We start from the raw sequence: 2,813 nt of genomic DNA on the forward strand, positions 1-2,813 counted from the left end.
GGGGGGGGTGACGTGCAGGTCTGTCCTCACAGAGGAGGGAGAGCTTGCACCTGAATAAAACCTGGTCTTAAAGGTGCCACTGGACTGTCTTGGGTTGCTAGCTATTGGGGAAGGGGGTGACGTGCAGGTCTGTCCTCGCAGAGGAGGGAGAGCTTGTACCGGAATAAAACCTGGTCTTAAAGGTACCACTGGACTATTTTGGACTGGGGGGTTGGGGGCTCTGCAACTTACCTGGCTGCTTCTTGCTCTGACTGAGGGCTGCTGGGAGCAGGGGGTGGGGCTTGTTGCATGTGCCCGCCCCCCGGGCTCTTTACTGCCGGAGCTCAGCTCCTGTGCGCTCCTGCAGGAAACGACCCCTGAAGCCACCCTTTATTTTGTCTCCCCAAAGCGCCACCTGCTCGCTGGCCTTCCGCATCGCGCCAAAGCAGAAACCTACCTCGACAGATAGGAACACACTGCCCGAGGCTGAAGAAACGCGAATGCAGCTCCTGGGTGAAACAGATGTCGGCAGCCGTTGGGGTCCTGGGGGAGCAAAGAGCGGGTTAAAGACCGCACCAGGGCACGGCTTCCGCCTGACTTGACTATCCGGGGCCCAGGTGCCAGTTCTGCCCTCCAAAACACGTGGAGATCCCAAAGAGAACGGGAGGGGATGGTCCCCCGGAGACCAAAGATTGCAGGAGGAGTTAATCTCTTCCTCTTAGGGAAGTAGCCAGTAGAAGAGCTGCCAGGTGCCCTGACCTGGATGGCCCAGGCTACCCTGATCTCGTCAGATCTCAGAAGCTAAGCAGGGTCGACCCTGGTCAGTATTTGGATGGGAGACCACCAAGGAAGCCCAGGGTTGCTACGCAGAGGCAGGCAAGGGCAAACCACCTCCGTCTCATCCATGATCTGGATGGCCCAGGACAGCCCAATATTGTCATCTCTCGGAAGCTAAGCAGGGTCAACCTTGGGAGACCACCAAGGGAGACCAGGGTTGCTACGCAGAGGCAGGCAAGGGCAAACCCACCTCTGTGCATCTCTTGTCTTGACCTGAATGGCCCAGGCTGGCCCGATCCTGTGAGATCTCGGAAGCTAAGCAGGGTCAGCCCTGGTCAGTATTTGAATGGGAGACTACTGAGGAAGTCCAGGGTTGCTGTGCAGAGGCAGGCAAGAGCAAACCATCTCTGTATGTCTTTTGACCTGAACTGGATGGCCCAGGCTAGCCTGATCCCGTCAGATCTCGGAAGCTAAACAGGGTCAGCCCAGGCGAGTACTTGGGTGGGAGACCACCAAAGGAGTCCAGGGTTGCTACGCAGAGGCAGGCAAAGGCAAACCCACCTCCGTCTCTTCCGTGATTTGGATTTCCCAGGACAGCCCAATATTGTCATCTCTCAGACGCTAAGTTAGTACTTGGGTGGGAGACCACCAAGGGACTCCAGGGTCGCTACGCAGAGGCAGGCAATGGCAAAACCACCTCTGTTCGTCTCTTGCCTTGACCTGGATGGCCCAGGATGGCCCGATCTCGTCAGATCTCAAGAAGCTAAGCAGGGTCGGCCCTGGTTAGTACTTGGGTGGGAGACCACCGAGGAGGTCCTGGGTTGCTATGCAGAGGCAGGCAAAGGCAAGACCATCTCTGAACATCTCTGGCCTTAAAATCCCAGGGTTAATGTAAGTCAGCTGTGACTTGACGGCACTTTCCATCACTGCCAGGGCAGGGCCCGCAACTGGCAGGGGGACTTACAAGCCGTGGGGGCTCTTCCTGGCGATGTTCACTGATGGCAACATCAGTGCGACACTGGGGACGCTCTGGCATTTGGGCAAAACTCCATAGTTCAGCCCTAGAATTCCGTCCAAATGCCTAAGGCTCTCCAGCATCACAGTGATGTCACTTCTAGAGGCACAGAGAGTGATGTCAACGTGTTGGGACCAGGTCTGTAGCTATGGTGGGGCATTCGGGGGCTCTGCCCCCTTCCTTAAAGGCACAGCCCCACAAGAATTTCTCCTGTAAATGTTCCCCCCCAATCATTTTAAAACATTTTTAAAGGCGTGTGCTTCTTTAAGCAGAGTGGGGTGATGTAGTTGAATAATTTCTGCACTGAGCAAGGGGGTTGGAGTAGGTGACCTCTAGGACCCCTTTTCACTCTGTGTCCAGAAACTGGTCTCCTTGAAGAGAGCTTTTTCTGCCTCAGTGTTAACTTTCTTGCCTATAGAAGTCATCACCCCGACCTACTGGCTTGTTTTCAGATTGTTGCTTAGGCTGGAACAAGTGATTAACTTGCAACAGCTGAGAACTGTCATATAACGTGGCTGACAGCTTGCAATTTAGAGATCTATCCTGGTAGCAGCTTTCCACTGGCTAAATGGCTTTTCTTTCTGCACTGAGAACTTCAGCCCCAATAGAAAAAAATTGCCCCACAAGCCCCAAAATCCTGGCTACGGGCCTGGTTGGGCCACGGCCGGCAACACCGCACCCCCCCCCCTTCCTTTCCCCAACATTTTCTTCCACCAACGGCCAGCTGAGGGGCAACAGAGAAGCTCTCGCTGGCCGTGGGGGATCCCCTGCCCCCAGCGGGGAAATGGCCACCCCAGCTGCCGCTCCCTCTCATACTCACCACCGCATCTTCTGCAAGTTCCAGACGTGCCGTAATTTTAGAATGCCTGCAGAGAGACACAAGCACATGAACACACGGAGCATGTGAGCCACAAGACCTGCCCCAGGAAAACACTACATGCCCAGACAGGGCCGGCTCACCCGCTAGGCGAACTAGGCATTCGCCTAGAGTGCAAGCCGGACCTTGGGGCGCCAAACTGGACCCGCCCGCCCCCGCCAAAGC

The 2,813-nt window shown here is 55.9% G+C and overlaps 1 protein-coding gene across 1 annotated transcript in view; it reads right to left on the reverse strand.

The window, feature by feature from the left end:
- TAZ (tafazzin) overlaps positions 1-2,813 on the reverse strand; it is a 25,891-nt gene that overhangs the window by 10,644 nt on the left and 12,434 nt on the right. Inside the window, exons 3-4 of the mRNA XM_015405568.1 lie at positions 2,592-2,688; positions 437-522 (exon numbers count right to left, since the gene is read on the reverse strand). Of these exons, the coding sequence (XP_015261054.1) occupies positions 437-522; positions 2,592-2,688 (183 nt within the window). The remainder of the gene's footprint in view (positions 1-436; positions 523-2,591; positions 2,689-2,813) is intronic.

The sequence above is a fragment of the Gekko japonicus genome, unplaced genomic scaffold (assembly GCF_001447785.1).
Source record: "Gekko japonicus isolate JY-2015 unplaced genomic scaffold, Gekko_japonicus_V1.1 scaffold2795, whole genome shotgun sequence".
Taxonomy (NCBI): domain Eukaryota; kingdom Metazoa; phylum Chordata; class Lepidosauria; order Squamata; family Gekkonidae; genus Gekko; species Gekko japonicus.